At 35.7% G+C, this 17840-nt stretch overlaps 1 protein-coding gene across 2 annotated transcripts in view; it reads left to right on the top strand.

The window, feature by feature from the left end:
* LOC136036888 (glypican-6-like) overlaps positions 1 to 17840 on the top strand; it is a 136638-nt gene that overhangs the window by 38985 nt on the left and 79813 nt on the right. For both annotated transcript variants that reach the window (XM_065719247.1, XM_065719249.1), the window contains exon 3: positions 8053 to 8211. In XM_065719247.1, coding sequence (XP_065575319.1) covers positions 8053 to 8211 — 159 coding nt within the window. The remainder of the gene's footprint in view (positions 1 to 8052; positions 8212 to 17840) is intronic.

Below are 17840 nucleotides of genomic sequence, written 5' to 3'. Positions count from 1 at the left end.
TAGGTGCCCTCCAATTTTTTTGGTCACCTAAATTAAGGGCACTAGAACTTTTCATTTCCGTTAGAATGAGCCCTCTTGTGACATTCTAGGACCACTTGGTCGATACGATGACCCCTGGGAAAAACAGAAACAAATAAACACGCACCCGTGATCTGTCTTCTGGCAAAATATACGAAATTCCATATTTTTGTAGATAGGAGCTTGAAAATTTTGCAACAGGGTTCTCTGATACGCTGAATGTGATGGTGTGATTTTTGTTGAGATTCTATGACTTTTAGGGGGTGTTTCCTCCTATTTTCCAAAATAAGGCAAGTTTTCTCAGGCTTGTAACTTTCGATGACAAAGACTACATTTGATGAAACTTATATATTTAAAATCAGCATGAAAATCCGATTCTTTTGATGTATCTTTTAGTATCAAAATTCCGTTTTTCAGAGTTTCGTTTACTATTGAGCCGGGTCGCTCCTCACTACAGTTCCTTACCACGAATTCTTTGATACAAACAAGTAAAACGCATCTATGATGTTTCTTCTTGCAAAAAATACAAAATTCAATATTTTTGCAGATAAGAGTTAGAAACCTCTACAGAAGGATTAGCAGGTACGATGAATCTGATGGTGTGATTTTTAATAAAATTATATGACTTTTAAGGGATGTTTTCGCCTTTCTTCAAAAATCAAGCAATTTTTTTCAGGCGCGTAGCCTTTGATGGGTAAGATTGAAGTTAACGATGGATAAGATTGAAGTTACCGAAAATTATATATTTTGAATCAGCATGATAACTTGACTCTCTTGATATGTCTACTGGTATCAAAATTCCGTTTTTTAGAGTTTCGGTTACTATTGAGCCGGGTCGCTCGATCCTTCTTACAGTTTGTTACCACGAACTGTTTGATCACAGAAGAAGCACTACAGAGCAAAATTGGGAACAATTGAAGACAATTAAAGGAAATGAAAGAAACTCAACACTAAAAAAGCAACAAACATTAGGCCTAAACATTAAAAATGGTATTTTGCTCTTCATGAATAGTTTGCTTACTGGACATCTGAGCGTTAAGGTCACATAGCTTGGCACATGGTTCTGAAAAATTATATTTTCTCACGAGGTACGAGTTACTGGTCCATGAGGGTAGCCTACTCGTTGCAGAAATTTAGCATATCTAAACATACACACTTCATTCTAAGAAGATCAGATTCACTAAATTATCAGTAAAACTGCACTAAATATGAAATATTTGGCCGTTGTCATGCCTAAAGACCGTATCTGATATTTGTACATCTAAGGAATAATTACCAGAAATCGTTTGCTAAGCTATTCTCACATGAAGGATCGGCAGGACAATGTTGATCAGGAAAATTAAAATGTGATTGAATATGCATTTACTGAATCTCCCCTATAAGAATAGCTTAGCAAACAGTTTTGCTAATAATCCCTTAATCGTGAAAATGTCAGATACGACCTTTGTTCGTGAAAGTGACTAAATGAGTAGTTCAGATAATACGAAACGTGAAACTGCTTTGGTTTTCCCACATTGATCTCCTCAAGGTCTCATGGAAATGAGGTGATTTGCATGCAGACAGTTGCGGATTTGCAGATATCATCAGGTTTTTGTTAGAACACTTGGATCAATTTGGCATGCTGATATGGAAAATCAAAGTATTTTCAAAAATACAATACTCTGCTAAGTTTCCCTTTGATAACCGCCAAGTAAATGGTTTTTTGGCAATTGTTTCAGTAGATTAGTTGTCAGACTACAGCATTGAATCTGTAACTGTCTTGGATTTCCTGTACTGATCTGCTCATGGTCACTTGGAAATGAGATGATTTGCGCGCTGACAGTTGCAGATGTGCGAATATCATCAGTTTTTCCATTAAAAAACTTGGCGCCTGAAAAGAATACCAACTGCTTTGTCAGAAGAATTTTTGCATTCTTGACATTCTGTATTCTTTCTAAATTGAATTTTAATTTGTATCTAGTCTGGCTACTTTTCGCCATAAGAGTTTTTTCTTGCAAGGGGCTATGCATCTGTTCACAAATTCACGGGGAATGAGTAAATCTTTCAAGGAAGAAAAAGGGGTGACTTCATAATATGCAAAATAATTGCAGCTAACACGTCTTGCATGCAGACCGAAATATTTTACCCTCACCCCCAAGGTGCGAATATATAGCGCAAATTATGCAAGTTCAATGTATTCTGTCACCCGTCACTTGTCTCTGTGGTTAAGAAACCGGTTTTTATCAGAACTAACATTCAGATCAAGAGCTCGAGTGTGTTCTGAATAATTAACAAATACCTGGAAAGATACACTGGTGGATTCCTTTGGGTCTCTCCCCTTCCAAAATTCTCCGCTTCCCCCCTTATTTTTAAATATTTTGCATGTTTTCAGGGTAATTGATGAACTTAGTTCCTCTCCCGAAACCTTATACCCCCTAAAATGAGTTCTAGTGAATGTGTCTCTTGTTTTCATGTGCCCATGATTTTTTCTGGGGGGTGGGGTTGGCTCCATAAAAAAATCAATTTGACAATCTGAATAACAAATGCCAGGACATTAAGGAAAGCTTTGGATATCGGAGTGGGGCTGGACCCTGAGGTCTGCCCATTAGGCCGGGATATTCAGATTATTGAACATTTCAACTTATTTCTGTAACGTTTTCCCTGTCTCTCGTTTGAAAGAAAATTAACACCAGATTGTTCCGTATGATAAACAAGAGACTGGGATATGGCTTTGGACGTGAGACTACCGGAAGTACCGGGAATGGTATCTTGAGGAAAGTGGTGCACTGCTACGATAGACCTCCACGATGCCTAACTTTCATGTCATACTTGTAAATGTTTCGTTAGTTTCTGTCCAAAGGTCGATGATATTTTTTCACTTACACACGGTAGCCAAATACAAAGTTTTTTTAGGGGGGGGGGTGACAGTAAAAAGCAACTTTGTAATTTTAATAAGAAACACTGAAAAAATTTGGAAGATTTATGATAGTAGCCTACTAGTGTCTTACAGCCGCCAACCTCAAGCTCTGTCGAGAATTGAAGTTCGGTTATTCAAACAGTTCGGTGAAACGAACTGTAGTAAGGAGCGACCCGGCTCAATAGTAACCGAAACTCTAAAAAAGGGAATTTTTATAACAATAGTTACATCAAAAGAATCGAATTTCAATGCTGATTTTAAATATGCAAGTTTCATTAAGTTTAGACTTACCCATCGAAAGTTACGAGTTACAGAAATTACTCCGTGTATGAAAGAGGCTGTTCCCTCCTCAACGCCTTGCTCTTTACGCTACAGTTTTTTACTGTTTTAAAAAGTGGAGTTTAGAGAAAGAGTCAAACTTTAGCGTAAAGAGCACGGCGTTGACGAGGGAAGAGCCTCTTTCATATACGGAGTAATTTCTGTTCGTTTTATGTTTTAATATCGCTCCTTACTTTCAGTTAAAAAAACTCGTTTTTTTATTTAATACTAATGAATAAACCGGTTTTTCAGACCAAGGAGTGAAATTCTTTCAGTTTGCGATCTGTGTTGAAAAAAAAAATAGTGTCTGACTATGGATGTTAAAATGACAATTTAGGATTTGCCAAGGACTGAAGAAGATGCAATTAGACTTTTCCAGGATAAAGGGATGTTTCCCAAAACAAAGCAGTGCGTCAATGACCTAACCTAATCTAATTTTGTAGAAAATTATATTTTCATCATATTTTGATTTATTTCATTAGCATTAACCAAACTTCACTTCTCGACAGAAGTCATTGGGGTGGCTATAAGACACAAGTACCTTTATGTTTTCAGCCTCCCTCCCCCTCCCCCCTGCACAAGTGTATGACTAGTGGACACAGAAATCAGCGTCAGAGATCTTATTTAGTTTATAACAAAGGCAGATAACGGACTAACCCTTATTTACGTCTAGCTTTTTTTTGAGTGTTATATGATACATGAATTTAAATTGATGCCCAACATTCTTCTGCAGAGACAACACATAGCATTCGGAAGGAAAACATCTTAATTAAAATGCAGTCCCACCCATATTTCAAGAATTCTTGAATTTTTTTCTATAGCCTAAAGATCGCAACTGATAGTTTCTAAAATTGCCCTCGAGTGCAGTTTCGAAGTTGTGTCTAGATTTTCAACTCCCACTTAGATCGCTAATAGGGTTTTAAGTGCTGCTGACTGGAGATCAAGTCTGTGTCTTGATAAATGTCTTGGTTAAATACGCAAAATTTCAAATTGACCTCACATGCCTGTACTCAAGAAAAAAGACGACCCCCTAGGGCTGTTAAGGATCCCCGAGGAAATGTCGGAATAAGCATGTTAAAATTTGTAAAAATAAAAAAAAATCTGTATGCTCGAGTCATATGATTCTATTTTTTACCATAAAAAAAAAAACAACAACAAAAAATCAGTAGAATTCCTTCTTATATTTCTATGGCAATACGTAAATGCACGAAAATTTTCCCTTTTTGGCCCTGAAGTGAAATTTATTCAGCACCAGACCCCCCTCTCCTTGATGGTTTTTCAATATGAAGAGAATGCCTCTTTTTTACGGGAATATTTATCATTCCCTAAAACAGGGATGGACGCAAGGGCTGTCCTTGTGGTCCAAAACCCTGCTCAAATGCTAGATTTCTCAAGTATCTATTGAAATTGTTTAATATTGCCCCCCTCCCAATAATTTGGGGGAAAATTATTATTGCCCATTCCCATTGACTCTCCATATGTGGACCCTTCTTGCCTCGCCAACCTCAATAAAATGGTTTTTGAACTGAAAGTAAGGATCAACATTAAAACTTAAAACAAACTAATTTTTTCATATATGAGGGGCTGGCCCCTTCGGCGATACCTCGCTCTTTACGCTAAAGTTTGAAATTTTGTTCCAATTCTTTTAGAATGACCCCTGAATCACAAAAGCTGTTTAATTAAAATAAATTGCTCTTTTGAAAGTAATAAAATACTTTAGCATAAAGAGCGAAGTATTGACTAGGGGGCGAACTCCCTCATATACATAACAATTTCTGTTCGTTCTAAGTTTTAATGTCGCTCCTTACTTTCAGTTGGAAAAACTTGTTATTTATTCAATGTCTGATCCTCCCAGGTAACCCAATCCCCATCAAACCAACTCCCACCAGAGAAAATCACCCATGAAAACGCCTGTAAATTTCCTAATAACCAATACTGTAACCAATATATGTAAACAATGGGCAAATTTCATAACTTGCAGCCCTTCCACCGGGGACTGTTGGAGATTAAGTCATCCTAAGAGACATAGTTATTATATTTTTTTTACTATGCTGAACAAAATGGCTATCCCAAAATTTTGATCCGGTGACTTTGGGAAAACAATGAGCGTGACAGGGGTTCTAGTTGCCCTCCAATTTTTCTAGTCACTTAAAAAGACACTAGAACTTTTAATTTTAATTTGAATGAGCCTCTCCCGACATTCTAGGGCCACTGGGTCGATGCGATCACTCCTGAAAAAAGAAAAAAAACAACAACAAAAAACAAATAAACACGCATCCGTGATCTTTCTTCTGGCAAAAAAATACAAAATTGCAAATACAAAAATGGCAAAAATACTTCTACAGTAGAGTTCTCTGATACGCTGAATCTGATGGTGCTATTTTTATTAAGGTTCTATGCCTTTTGGGGGTGTTATCCTACTTTCTAAAACAAGGCACATTTTTTCAGGCTCGTTACTTTTGATGATTAAGATTAAACTTGATGAAACCTATATATTTAAAATCAACATAAAAATTTGATTCTTTTGATGTGTCTATTGGTACCAAATTTCGTTTTTTGGAATTTCGGTTACTTTTGAGCCGAGTCGTTCCTTATTTACAGTTCGTTACCACGAAATGTTTGAATACAGCCATTTTAAGGGTGAAATAGCTATGTGTACCCAGTATAGTCCTTATTTTTTCAGGCTCGTTACTTTTGATGAGTAAGATTAAACTTGATGAAACCTATATATTTAAAATCAACATAAAAATTTGATTCTTTTGATGTGTCTATTGGTACCAAATTTCGTTTTTTTGAAATTTCGGTTACTTTTGAGCCGGGTCGCTCCTTACTTACAGTTCGTTACCACGAACTGTTTGAATACAGCCATTTTAAGGGTGAAATAGCTATGTGTACCCAGTGTAGTCCTTATATTTTGGTAATATCACGTATGCATTATTGAGTTCTCTCAATGAGAGGGATGCGTAAAAACAGGTGAAATAACAGTAGAGTAAGGAACAAATCGCAAAAATGTTGAAATTTAGGTTAAGTGTCCGTCCGAATGCCCCCCTGTGCTTAACTGGTTGTATGTTGATCTGTCCTCTTGTTTATAGCGACATGCTTTAATCATGGACAGGGCCGTATTTAGAGGGATGTCTAGTTTCTCTCCACCTTGAAATTTTGCCCCACTCGTTCTAAGGTAAAAAAAATACATGTAAACAAATTTTTATTGCGATTTTTAAGGTTTTGTGTACCCACTAAAAGATACCCCTTGTACCTACTTATTCCACGTAAAAAGGGATAGGCCTAAAACTTGTATTATACTGAAAAGATTGATTGGTTCATTGGTTGTTGGCAAGGAATTTTATATACAACCATGGAATGTTTATGTCAACCTGATGATAAATTAGATACATAGTGAACATTGAACCTTTTAATTTTGTTATTAAATCCGATCGATCAATCTGTTGCACTACCATAATTAAAATATAGCTGCTTTGATGGCGATAATTTGAGTGGAATGTTTTCCATATTTAATATTGGAGAAAGGTTTTTCATAACACTGACGGAAAATAAAATGATCATAGTTGTTACTATTAAGAGGGTGCCAGGGTATTTTTCTTGCGAGAGGGGTTAAAACATCTGAAATTTCATTTCATGATTTTTTTTTCAACTTTTCGATAGTGTTGAACTTTTCGAGAATCTGCAAAAAAACAATCAACATCTAACGTCATGCCCCCCCCCCCTCTGTAAGGCTCTATGACCGGTAGTAACTGAGTAGCTCACCAAAATACTACTCTTCAATTTTTTACGAAATGGTAGTAATACCTGAATCCCAATTAGTGGGACGGAATCCCCATCAGTTGGTTTAAATTTAAGTTTTTTTTACGGTATTAAAAAAGGTTTTTATTTTACATATATGTAAAATTGTCTGCATTTTTATTTATTCAATATATATTTTGTTGTTTCTATCCGTTTTGAACGGTTTTAGTCTTTGGGAAATGTTGATCTTTTTACATTTGTTTTTTTTAGTTTCCTTATTTATTGACTGCAGTGGGATCTCATCTTGGATTGTGATAAGTCATTTCTCGAAAATAAATCTTATTTAATTATCCTGTCTTTTCAATACAGCTGTAGGCTTGTCTCAAAATCTTGCAAACATAAATCTTAAATCTTCGAAACCCAGTATTATTGTTATTATAATTATTGCTACTGATAATAGGCCACATCCTCTTTTTTTATTTTATTGTAACGTACAATGGATGTTTTCAATAGCGAAACAGCTTTTTTCCTTACAATAGAATTGCTGAACTGAGAAATTTACCTTGGACTAATTCTTTTCAGCATTTATTTGAGAATTCTACCTAGCAATGTAAGAGTCTGCACACATGAAATGACTTACTGCACGGAATACTTATATTAAAATATTCTATTCTACTATTGATTGGATATTTTTAGGCAGTAATATACGTGTCTGTACACAGGAAATGACTTACTGCACAGAACATTTATCCTGAAATATTTCATTGTGGTATTTATTGGATTTTTTTAAGGCAGTAATGTACGTATCTGCACACATGAAATGACTTACTGCACCGAATACTTATATTGAAATATTCCAATCTAGTATTTTTTGGGTCCACTTTAGGCAAAAATCTACGTGTCTGCACACAGGAAATGTCTTACTGCACCGAATACTTATATTAAAATATTCCATTCTAGTCTTTTTTTGGGTCCATTTTAGGCAGTAATCTACGTGTCTGTACACATGAAATGACTTACTGCACAGAATATTTATATTGAAATATTACATTCTAGTATTTTTTTGGTGTCCATTTTAGGCAGTAATCTACGTGTCTGCACACAGGAAATGACTTGCTGCACTGAAGCAATGGAGATGCAATTAAGTGTGAGAACCAGACAAGACTTTGATCAACTCTTAAAGGAGTCGGCTCAACCTGCAGCTGCAACATTTATTCAGAAAGCTAAACAGTTTGATGGTAAGCAGTTTTATTTTTATTGTTTTTTTTTTTTTTTTACAAATACATGGTGCAGCCAAAGAAAAAAGAGGAGTAACGTTTTTAAAGTTTATATTAAAAAGTGTTCAGGCTACTTTAAAAGCAGTCAGACTGCCAATCGGGGGACAGGGGGCCCTAGATTTGTCGCCCCATTCCCCTGTCTAAATTTCGCAAAAAATATCTTTTTTTTGTATTTTCGTCAAGAATGCTTTTTTGTTAGTTTTCATTTAATATATCGAAAAAACAACAAGCTCGCCCCCCTCAAGTTTTCGAAAAATTTATTATACTGGCAAGTAATTTCAGGACTCTGGATTTTATTTGGAAAGTAGATATTTTCTTTATTATTATGTGGGAGGTCTGGCTTAATTTCTAGAATGAATCATGTTGAATAACAGTATATTTTGATAATAGCATTTAATACTATTAATGCAAAAAAAATGTACGTTTTTGGGGGGCCAGATCAGGGAGGTAGGCAGGAGGCAGTGACAGGATTTTCAGGATGTGTTTGCTGAAATGTCCATATTTTTCACTACTTTCTACTTTTATCGTGCTTTCTATAGAAAACTGTCTTTTTTTACTTGATAAACTTTTCTTTCGAAATATTAGACCATCGGGAATAGGTTTCTATGCATCTCACTTGTTTAGACCGGCTAAGAGACCGCCTCTTGGAAGCGTTACTGGGCCCTGAGTACCATTGCTAAATACTTGTCTATACTTTTTACTATTGGAAATTTTAGAAATTTATCTTGAGCTATGGTGATGTTTCTCAGTTCCAAAAATCTTTACATTCAAAGATATATACTGCCTGGGAAGACGGATCTAAGAGGACTCTTTTAGGGGGGGGGGTCGTAAGCACGAATGCTTATTTTCTAGGTCCGGTGTAATTCGGACCGAACCCAAAGGAAGGGAAGCTCCTTCTTTGCACCCAAACCCAGTTACAGGTTGGCCTATTTTTATTTTTTCTTTAAAGTCCCAGTCCTGACCAAGAAGTTATCACTAATTTGCTTTTTGGGTACTTGCGTGCCAGGGGCATTGTATGGGAGGAAGTTGCAAGTGGAGCAGTTGCCCCCAATAATATGGAGAAGAAATTAATATATATCCCATGCCCCTTGACTATCCAGATACTGCCCCCTTTTGTCCTCCCTATTCAAATATACCAAAATACGAAGAAATTATAATCTTTTTTGACAAAATTATGACAGCTACAACAGAGAATTATGTAAAGCAGGCCGCCCAGAAGGCACTATATTAAATACCTAACCTAGCCAACTGTATATATTCAATATTTAAGTAAAATATACCTGCATAGTAATTTATATCACTGAGACTAAGCTAATAATGTCCGAATGCAGACAGAGAAACCGGCTTGATTCAGATCAAGAACAACGGTGTGGTCGCTATAACACGTAAGTACCGCTTTTTGTATATTGGAGGCCAGTGAAACTTGATACATAGTCAGGTTTGCCAGATTTACCATCTGGATGCCTTTTATAGGTTAAGCTTTGAAGATCCCAAATCAGCGGATTTTTTTAGTGATTTTGGAGTAATGTCACTCTCGGCGTGTTCTCGCTCGTAAATATGGCTCATTTTTGTTCTCCATGGTGCTTTGTCATGTGCCATTCATCCGGCACCACTGCACAGGATCAGGAGCCATTGAGGAAGTTGAAGTTACAAAATTGTGTACACCCACGATATTGAGTTTACGGCCCTTTCATTATGACCGTATATTTTAAGCAGTACAAGAATTCGTGTCGCTAACAAAAAACTTGTTGACTGTCGTGTTTCTTTCGGCAGATACAGCTGTCGTATTCTTATCCGCATCAGCCAGCTTTTTGATTGTATTCCTCCTTCATTGGGTGAGTAATGAACCATATCTCTTGTATTCCAACCAGAGCCTAGAATAACTCAAGCTATGCCTGAAGGTATTATTGACTAACTAAACAAAAATGTTATGAAAAACATTAAAATTATCGACTCTCAAGCTATACTAAGGAGTTCGGAACAGCTCTGAAGGCTCCGTTGCCAATTCCTCTACACATTGCAATGTAATCACCACGAGGCTCAACCCCATAATGCGTTTTCGCTTTCCGAAGAGCCTGGATATTACATCCTTCATGCCAAAAACTGTGGTTCCCATTGGATTTTAGCGCATTTATCGTGTGTGCAAAGAGTTAGTGGTAATTCAAAGGGGGTTATGTGACTTTTTGCAGATCAAAGATTTACACTCCCTATCAAACAAAGAACTCTCAAAACAAAGATTAACACCTCACCCCTCAGAACAAAGGAAGCTCTATTAATCAGTTTATTTCGTTTTCTCCTCTCTTATTTGCTTCACAAGATATTTAGAAGTATCTTGTTTTTCCCAAGTGAGTTATCCTCTTTTTTTACTCACAGAAATATCAGGACCTTCTTATTTGTTCCTACCCTGCCTTGGATGTCTATAAAAATCTTCCTTTTACAAACGTTTCTCAAACTTTTCTCATGATATATAATATGGTATATAACATGATATATTATCATGATATCAAAACATGATTTTTTTTTCTTTTTTTCACTTCGTTATAGCTTATGTTGTATCAGCCAAAAGCCATCTTCCATCGTTAAAAGCTAGGCTATACAAAATAGTTACCTAACAGTTTTATCAATGAAAAATAAAGAGTTGTACTTATAAAGAATGTCACGAATCAAAAATTTCTTGTTCTTTTCATTGGCTAAAAAATTAAAAAATGTATTAAAATATATTACATTTTCTTTTATGTTTTTATTTTAGTGTACCCATGTCATGGTAGCCTACCCTCCTGCCCAACATTTTTTTTTTTTGTTAACCAAGGTAATTCTTGTTGTAATTATGATTAGGACAAGATGTATTGTTTTATTTATAATATGTTCTACTATTAATATACCAAGCTTTACGAACTCTGCTCTCCGTTGGGGGTTTATGTTTTTTTTGTAGTTTTAAATAAATTAAATAAAGAGTTGGACGTAAGTACACCAATACCTTGCTTTGCGTTATTTTGTTTCGTGTTTTTTCTAAGTTGCGTCGCTTCTCAATTAGTACTAATTTTCATTGTGCGTCGTTAGATTTTCGAGGTTGCATTGTTCTGGATTCGAGACTTGAACTTTTTTTTCTAGTCCCTTTTTATCAGATAAATGCTCTTTTTGTAAACTTAACTTCGTCTTTCCTTTTACTTGTTTGGTTTTCTCTTTTGGGTTCTCTCTTTTAAGTAAAAATTAGGTTTTTCTTTTTTCTCACAGGCGATTCAATTAGCTGCGCAGTTAGAAGGGTGACTCACCCCTGTTAAAAAAGTGTTTTTGGACGCCAGTTTGGCTAAAATTCAATGAGGAGGGAAAGGGAGAATTATTTCATATATTTAGAATTTATTTTATGTTGAAAAAAAAAGCTGTTCAGCAAATATTGGAACAATTTTTTTGTGACAGAAAACCGACTCACAACAACACCCGTTATGGATTCATCAGAATGTGATAAGTTTAATTTTTTTCACAAAGTAACTGAATACGGTAGTTTATTTTATGTTAATTGGATGCGTTTTTTTTTGTATGTCCCAAACTTTTATATTATTTTTGTTTTTTAGTATTTACTTTGTTTAATTTTCTCTTTAAAAAGAAGTATTTTCGTAACCCAGTAACCTATCTTCAGTATTTATATATTTTGCTATAGAAAATAATAATTCACTTTGGGTTGTTTCAGTTTGTCTCGGGTTGTTTTGGAACGTAGCCCCAACGCAAAGTGAGGTATAGATGTAACCGGTAAATACAACACGAGTAATAAAAGTCAAGGTTACTACGATTTCCCTTTCTCCTACGCTTAAGGACTAATGTGATCCTCTTCCACAAAAGTAAACCAATAGAATAAAAACGCATGATGGAAGTAGCCTATAGGAAACTATCTTTCTTGTTTTTTCTGGTTTTACTGACAAATGCGTTTCTATGATTTCAAAAAAAATCGTCAGTTATTGTTGTTAGCGAGTTCTCCTAACCAATCGAATCGTTGTTGAACAAAATTGTTGGGGATTCATTTTCTTGAATTTCTGGGCGCTTTTCTTTGAAATCATCAAATACAATTTGTTTGTTTATTCATTACTGCATCCGCCTTATTCTTCTTATCCCCCTTTCCCCAAAAAATTGTGCGCACGTGCCCGTTGTTAGGTACGTCCAGTGATACGTATTACGTATTAGATACATTCTATACGTATTAGATACGCATAGAAACTGGAAAGGGTGGAAGAGGAGCTAACAGTTTTTGTTAGCTAATGTCTTTCTTTCACGCGTTACGAGAAAATTGTTTGCTAACACGAGTTAGTTAACTATAAAACGTAGAAAAGGCCCTGAGATGCGTCAATCTTGTCGAAATTGAGTTTTGATTCCTACATAGTTTTCAAGCTACTTTGAATGTCGGGAATCATAAATATCTCTGGAATTTTGTTAGAATATATAACATTGAGTCATAAGTAAGTTCCGATAACGCTAGGTTGAACCTATTATTCATATTTACCTGATATAAGTCTGAGTCAAACGAATTTTTTTTTAACTGTGTAGATGAGAATTCAGTTAGTCTTCTGCTAGGCAGGAACGTTCTAGGGGGGGGGGGGCTCACTCCCTCTTCTCTTTGAAATCCTCTATTTTCCTGAATTTCTTGGGCACCCCTCTTTCAAATAATCAAATAAAACTTGTTTTTTTCATTATTACCTACCCCAAACTATTTTCTATTTTCAAAACAACAGCAACCCCTCCCACCCCCAAAAAATTTTTGCTTACGTGTCTGCTGTCATGTATGTCCAGCACCTGGAAATGCTCGAAAAGAAGCTCAATGAAAAGAGTCCTACATACACGACAATTGGCGACCTCATACAGCCAAGGTGACTCATTCTTGAACGCTAACTACCTTTTTTAACCACACCCACCTTACTCCCCTCACACACTAAGTCAATATCTGTTCCCTACGATACTTCGATTGGAAAAACCTTCAGTCATTAAAGTCAGGCAATAGAAAATTCCAGTCCAACCAGCCTCAGTTTACAAGATGGTCACTCAGTCTTTTACGCTGATTTAAAAAGTAAAATCAGTTTCTTATAGAAACAGCAATTGTGCGTTGTTCTTTTTATGTCTCGTCCGACTCATGGTTTGCTGCTAGTTTGAGATGAAATATATGGTCTTGTAGTAGCAACAAAGAAGCCAGGCTGCTTTCTAACTTCATTCGTGTGGGGGGGGGGATTGCTCTGTCTGGATTTAGAAAGACACCTCTTTTGGCCCTTTAATTGAAAATTCACCGTTCTGTAGATTTTGAAAAAAAATACCCCTTTTCGTCAAGAGAAGATATCGCCATTATAATTGTGTCTTCATTGAAAACATTTAAAAAAATACCTTGGCCCGAATCTACATTTTCCCCATGGTGTGACACTGGAGAAACAAACAGAATCTTGTTAGTTAAAGGGATTGTATTCAAGTATGGGTGTGGCTAAGGATTTTCAGAGGTGTGACAATCCCTATTGGGGGTTGGCAGGGGGGGTCTAAGTTTGGCGTCTTCTTTCAAAATTTACCTTTACAATGTATTTTAGGATTTCTAAAAAGGGTGATTGCTTTTCATTAAGTGTGTGTAGAAGGCACATTGGTGCAGTGGTAAAACTTAAGGGGGGACTGTGTTTGTGCCTGGTTTCTGAAAATGATGTATGCCTGTGAAGAAGTTTACAACCCTTGATCTCTTACGAAACCCTTGTTGTAGTGACAAGGATTTTGACAGGTAATCTAAAAAAAAAAGTTTGGCGTTATTTTAAAATGAGCTTAGAGAGCTGGTTGTTGATGTGAGTGAGAATTATGCCTAAACGTGACCGTGCTTTATTTGAATAGTTGAAGAATGCCATTCAAAACCCTTGTGTGAACATATATTTTTTCAACTTGACGTTTGAATTGATATCGTTGTGTCAAGTCATGAGACGCAGCCCATAATACATATTTATTACTTCGAATATGGACTTTTCTCATATTTGTAAAGCGAAACGCCCAGCCGTTCCTTGCCGTGCGTTTTTTCTCGATCGAATCAATTCTTAAATATTGGCTTCTCAACTTTTCTTTTTTAATAATTATGCATAAGAAGGGGACTACCGGGAATACTTTGTGGGAATGTAAACTTCATTGAAAAAAGAAAAATCTCCCCAGATATTAGGGATTTTCTCCGAGAGTCCCTTAGCACAGCGAAGTAGGCCTGCTATGATAATCGTCTGTAAAGGCAGAGACATGAGAGGGGAGGGAGTTCTTTGCGTATCCCTCCGAAACTTCAATATCTTTGTTATTTCCCTGCGATTTATTTAGTTTACCTCTTAGGTTGCTTATTTTTTAATTTTAAATTGGTTCGAAACCTCTCCTCTATCCCCAAGTTAACATCTGCGCACCTGGTTGCGTGTGTATAACTGACAAAGGTTGCATCTTACAAAATATCAAATTATTTAGATCAAAGCTTAAAAGATCTAGCAGAAATAGAGCTTAAAAAAATTGGCCCAAGTTATTATCTATTGACATTAATTTGTGACTTAGGTTTTACCGAGGGTGAGAACACTTCCCATCACGTGGTGTACATCTCAGAACGGCATGTTCGTTGCATAATTTCCGCCGCGTTTGGAACGCACCGATTTAAGATAAAATTTATTTATCATCACATACACCTACATATTATATTTTACTATTCACCCAAAGGCTCATTGGCCTGTAAGATGTCAGCTGATAAGCGTGATTTCTGAAAGTGGGCATCCCACCCGGTGGGTTCAGAAAACAAGAGAAAAAGTGAGATTGCTGTCCTATACTTTCGTGCTACCCGAAACATTAGGTAACTCAGTCTTAAAAAGGCGGGGCTTGTTTCAGATTAAATAAAAAAAAACAAGTTTTTTTAACTGAAAGTAAGGAGCGACATTAAAACTTAAAACGAACAGAAATTACTTCGTATATGAAAGAGGCTGCTTCCTCATCAACGCCCCGCTCTTTACGCTAAAGTTTGACTCTGTCTCTCAATTCTTCTTTTTAAAACAGTAAAAAACTGTAGCGTAAAGAGCGGGGCGTTGATGAGGAAGCAGCCTCTTTCATATACGAAGTAATTTCTGTTCGTTTTAAGTTTTTATGTCGCTCCTTACTTTCAGTTAAAAAAACTTGTTTTTTTTTATTTAATTTCTGAACGTTTTTGAATCAATGCATGTTTTGATTTTGGCTCTCCGCAGAGGAATAATTAAAACGAAATTTGCATTTTTTTTTTTGGCTAAATGGCTTTCTCATAATTTTGATCGAATGATTTTGAGAAAAAAAGAGCGGGGGAGGAAGCCTAGTTGCCCTCCGATTTTTTGGTTAATTAAAAAGGGAACTAGAACTTTTAATTTTTTACGAATATTTTTATTAGTAAAAGATTTACGTAGCTTATAAATTAGCTTACGTAAAGAACTTTTGTATTCTCATATTTTTATTACATATATGAGGGGGTTCGCCCCCTTGTCAGATCCTCGCTCTTTACACTAAAGCTTAAATTTTGTCCCAATTCATTAAGAATGAACCCAGAATCACAAAAGCCGTAGAATAAATAGTTGAAATTACTAAAAATACTTTAACGTAAAGAGCGATGTATTAGGAGGAGGTGAGCCCCTCAAATGGGTAATAATTTCTGTTTGTTTTAAGTTTTAATGCTGTTCCTTACTTCCAGCTGAAAGATTTTTTCATATTTATTTTTTTATTGTGTTTTTAAATAATGCTAGTAAATCCTGCGCTCCCTTCATGGAGATTTTCTTCCCCCATGACAAATTATCGATGGAAAGTTCCCCCAGCATATCCCTTTCTTTTCAACCCCTCCCCCAACCAAAAAAATCCTCCTGAAAACGCCTGTATACTTCCCAATAACCATTACTATATGTAAGCATTGGTCAAAGTTTGTAACTTGTTGCCCCTCCCATGGGGACTGTGGGGGAGTAAGTCGTCCCCAAAGACATAGTTATAAGGTTTTTTGACTACGCTGAATAAAATGGCTATCTCAGAATTTTGATCCGTTGACTTTGGTAAAATAATTAGCGTGGGAGGGGGCCTAGGTGCCCTCCAATTGTTTTGGTCACTTAAAAAGGGCACTAGAACTTTTCATTTCCGTTAGAATGAGCCCTCTTGTAACATTCTAGGACAACTGGGTCGATACGATCACCCCTGGGAAAAAGAAAAAAAAAACGAAAAAACAAAAAAAGAAATAAACACGCATCCGTGACGTGCCTTCTGGCAAAAAATTCAAAATTCCACATTTTTGTAGATAGGAGCTTGAAACTTCTACAGTATGTTTCTCTGATACGCTGAATCTGATGGTGTGATTTTCGTTAAGATTCTATGACTTCTAGGGGGCGTTTCCCCCTATTTTCTAAAATAACGCAAATTTTCTCAGGCTCGTAACTTTTGATGGGTAAGACTAAACTTGATGAAACTTATATATTTAAAATCAGCATTAAAATGCGATTCTTTTGATGTAGGTATTGGTATCAAAATTCTATTTTTTAGAGTTTTGGTTACAATTGAGCCGGGTCGCTCCTTACTATACAGTTCGTTACCACGAACTGTTTGATATAAAGAAAACAAAAAGTTCGTAGTAACAAACTGCAAGTAAGGATTTTCCACGTGGAGGAAAGTCTCCATGAAGAATTTTCAAGGGGAAATTTTACACGGGGGTGGGCATACCCTTGCATAAATTGAAAATGGTCAGAAAAGTAAGTTTCAACTAAAAGTAAAGAGCAATATTAAAAACTTTTTCAAACAGGAATTATCCCGAATATAATGGGAGCTACCCTTCCTCAACCCTTGCTCTTTACGCTAAAATTTGAATCCATATCGTAATTCTTAAGATAAATTACTCAAAAACAAGGGCCGTTGGACATGAATGAAAAGTATTTTAAAGACCTTTAAGACTTTATTATTAAGAGCAAGGATTGGGGAAGGGATAGCTCCTCTCATATAGGGAACAATTTCTGCTCGTTTCAGTTTTAATGTTGCTCCTTACTTTCAGTTGAACACAACAACTTTTTTTTTCAATTTAATAAAAGCAAGGAATAGTGTAATTGGCTTGACATCTACGTTACAAAAACAACATATTTTTCTTATATTTTCCATTCTTCGAAGTCTTTAAAAATATGCCACTTTCAAAATTCCGGCAGCTTACTAAAGACTATTGATAAGATATCAATTTTAGAAGAATTTAATATTATCAGTGACAATTCTGGCCTCTCTTGCGCCTGGGGAAAAATCTTAGTAAAATTTGCATTTACTGACAAAAATATTTTCAGTTTATTAATTAGATAGCTATTTACTTTTTAATTATTCTTTCCATCATTTAGACTTTTTAATTGTTTAATTTGTATTAACTTTTTTTATTTTGATTAATTAATTAATATATGATTAAGTATTTTCGTTTATTAACAATGCACTCTAATTTATTATAATAAAAATGGAATTTTAAATTGAAAAATCGTTATAACCGTTAGGTTATTTATTTAAAATTTTGCGTCCCTAAAATTTCTGCGCCCGGGGTAAGTGCCTCTCCTGTTCTATCCCTCCCTAAAACCGCCCGTGCGTTTTATTTTCGAGAATGT

Source organism: Artemia franciscana, chromosome 16 (assembly GCF_032884065.1).
Source record: "Artemia franciscana chromosome 16, ASM3288406v1, whole genome shotgun sequence".
Classification (NCBI taxonomy): domain Eukaryota; kingdom Metazoa; phylum Arthropoda; class Branchiopoda; order Anostraca; family Artemiidae; genus Artemia; species Artemia franciscana.
Note: the sequence above shows the minus strand (reverse complement) of the source record. Positions and strands in the feature narration are given on the sequence as shown.